General features: G+C 58.9%; 1 protein-coding gene across 1 annotated transcript in view; it reads right to left on the minus strand.

Annotated features, from left to right (window-relative positions):
• Window positions 1–439, minus strand: part of LOC108803310 (ATP-binding cassette sub-family B member 8, mitochondrial-like) — a gene marked incomplete at both ends in the record, with an annotated part of 6,566 nt that extends 6,127 nt beyond the window's left edge. The window contains one exon of the mRNA XM_018575160.1: window positions 119–439. Within this exon, the coding sequence (XP_018430662.1) occupies window positions 119–439 (321 nt within the window). The remainder of the gene's footprint in view (window positions 1–118) is intronic.
• Between the last annotated feature and the right edge of the window lie 1,602 nt (window positions 440–2,041).

Below are 2,041 nucleotides of genomic sequence, written 5' to 3' on the forward strand. Positions count from 1 at the left end.
CCCCCCCGGGTGAACAGGAAGGAGGTGCCCCCCCGGGTGAACAGGAAGGAGGTGCCCCCCCGGGTGAACAGGAAGGAGGTGCCCCCCCGGGTGACACACACACGGAACCGTCACTTACAATCACGGCGGTGATCAGGGCCGGCAGTTGGGGTCGTAGAAGTTTCCAGAATTCGGTCCAGTTGAACTCGGGTTCTGGTCTCGTGTTCTCCAGTACCGGCGTTGGATGAGCCGTCACCTCTACCTGGCAGAAGACCACCCGGCCCCCCACACTGGCCAGTGCAGGGCCCAGCAACAGGGCCACCGTCCGGCCTTTACAGATGGGCTTATAGCTCCTTGCGGAGCCGAGGGCGGAGCCACGAGCGGCATTGCGGAGGCGGGCGTACCACTGAAGGGGCGGAGTCAGAGCAGAGCGCGGAGCGCTGGTGACACTGAGGTGCCTGCAGGAGAAAAAAAAACGGAATTATTACATATCCAGAGGAACCCCAAAACCGCGTCCATGGGAAGAGGAATCCTGGGGATGAGGATAACCTGCGCACAGAAAGATGCAGCGTGTATAAGGGGGAACTCCAGGTATGAAGATGCCCAGAGAACAAACAGTGTGGTGATGGGGGGTGAGGAGGGTGATGTGGAAGACATCCGGGGCGGAGGTCGGAATATCCGGGAGTGATCTTCCATACGATCCGGGGCGGAGGGCGGAATACTCGGGAGTGATCTTCCATACGATCCGGGGCGGAGGCTGGAATATCTGGGAGTGATCTTCCATACGACCCGGGGAAGAGTTCATCCCCCTCACAGGAAGATCCCTCCTCTGGGGTCAGGAATCCTCATGGTAGGAGAGTGTTGGGGCCCCCGGGCTCGGCCATTCCTGTGGTGGGCTCCCTGGCATCTCCCGGAAAACAGAAGATTATCCTTCCGAGGCTCGTCAGCCAATCCCTAGCAAGGCTGCCGATCTCCGGCAGTCTCCACTTTGCCCATACGGCGAGCGACCATACTAGTGAGGCAAGCAGGAAAGGTCGGGGGGCTCGGGGAAGACGGACGTTCCCGATTGGTTGAAGTGCTGAGCGTTTGCTCCATCACTGCGGAGGAACCATCTTCATCTATTGATGGACAACCCAAAGCCTAGATGTCCGGCCAGGGCGGTACAAGAAGCTTGCCTTTGCTGCAGATCTTCCGGGTCAGCAGAACACGAGCCTGGACGAGTCGTGAAGGACAAGTATCTCCACCGGGTCTTTCCTATTTGGGGTTGGCCCGAAGTGGACCCCATGGCGATGCCGGTCAGCTCCGGCCTCCCTTTGGTCTTCCCGGTATCAGCGGCCGCAGTTGAAGGGTCAGGACACCTCGGGTCATCCATGGAATCTTCTCCTGGTCTGCGTCTATCCTTCCACGTCGCTCATCCTGAAGACTTCCAGAGGAGGGAGCAGCCGCGGCGGTCTTTCCTTTTTTGGCCAAATCGTCCATGGTTCCCGCTTCTGAAGCTCATGCCGATGGCTCCTCCTACTGCGCTCCCGTTAGTCGGGGATCTTCTCTTCCAAGGGGGTGACTTCCATCCCAACCTCAGGTCGGCGGTGCGGAAGGAAGTTGAAGGGGTCAGCCGGGCTTAATGTTCCAGAATCTGTTCAGAGAACCCGGCTGAGGTCCTGGAAGAGTCCCACCAACCACGGAGCGCGGGAAAAGTCGGAGCCTTCGATCCGTTGTTTCCGTCTCTCTCGGAGATCCTGGAATCCGCTCTGGGTGAAGCTTTGAGATAGAACACCAACGTCTCCGCAACGTCACCTCTCGCAGGGGTCCTCCATTGGAAAGCATTCCTTCTGGTCAGATGATCTCATCCCTCTTAGATCCCTCCCCTTGAAGGAAGTCTTCTCGATGGCCAGTCTGAGCTCCGAGCCTTCTCTCCGAAGCGTCCATATTGCCCAGTTGTTCAGGTGCCGTCCTTCCCTCATCACTTGGACATGGTGCTGCCATCCCTACCTTTGGGTGAAGGTTCTTCGGGGGAAGGGAAGATTGGTCTGGGGCTGGGACAGGCAGCGGGGGACTGGGACAG

Source organism: Nanorana parkeri, unplaced genomic scaffold (assembly GCF_000935625.1).
Source record: "Nanorana parkeri isolate BGI_ZX_2015 unplaced genomic scaffold, ASM93562v1 scaffold3592, whole genome shotgun sequence".
NCBI classification, from domain to species: domain Eukaryota; kingdom Metazoa; phylum Chordata; class Amphibia; order Anura; family Dicroglossidae; genus Nanorana; species Nanorana parkeri.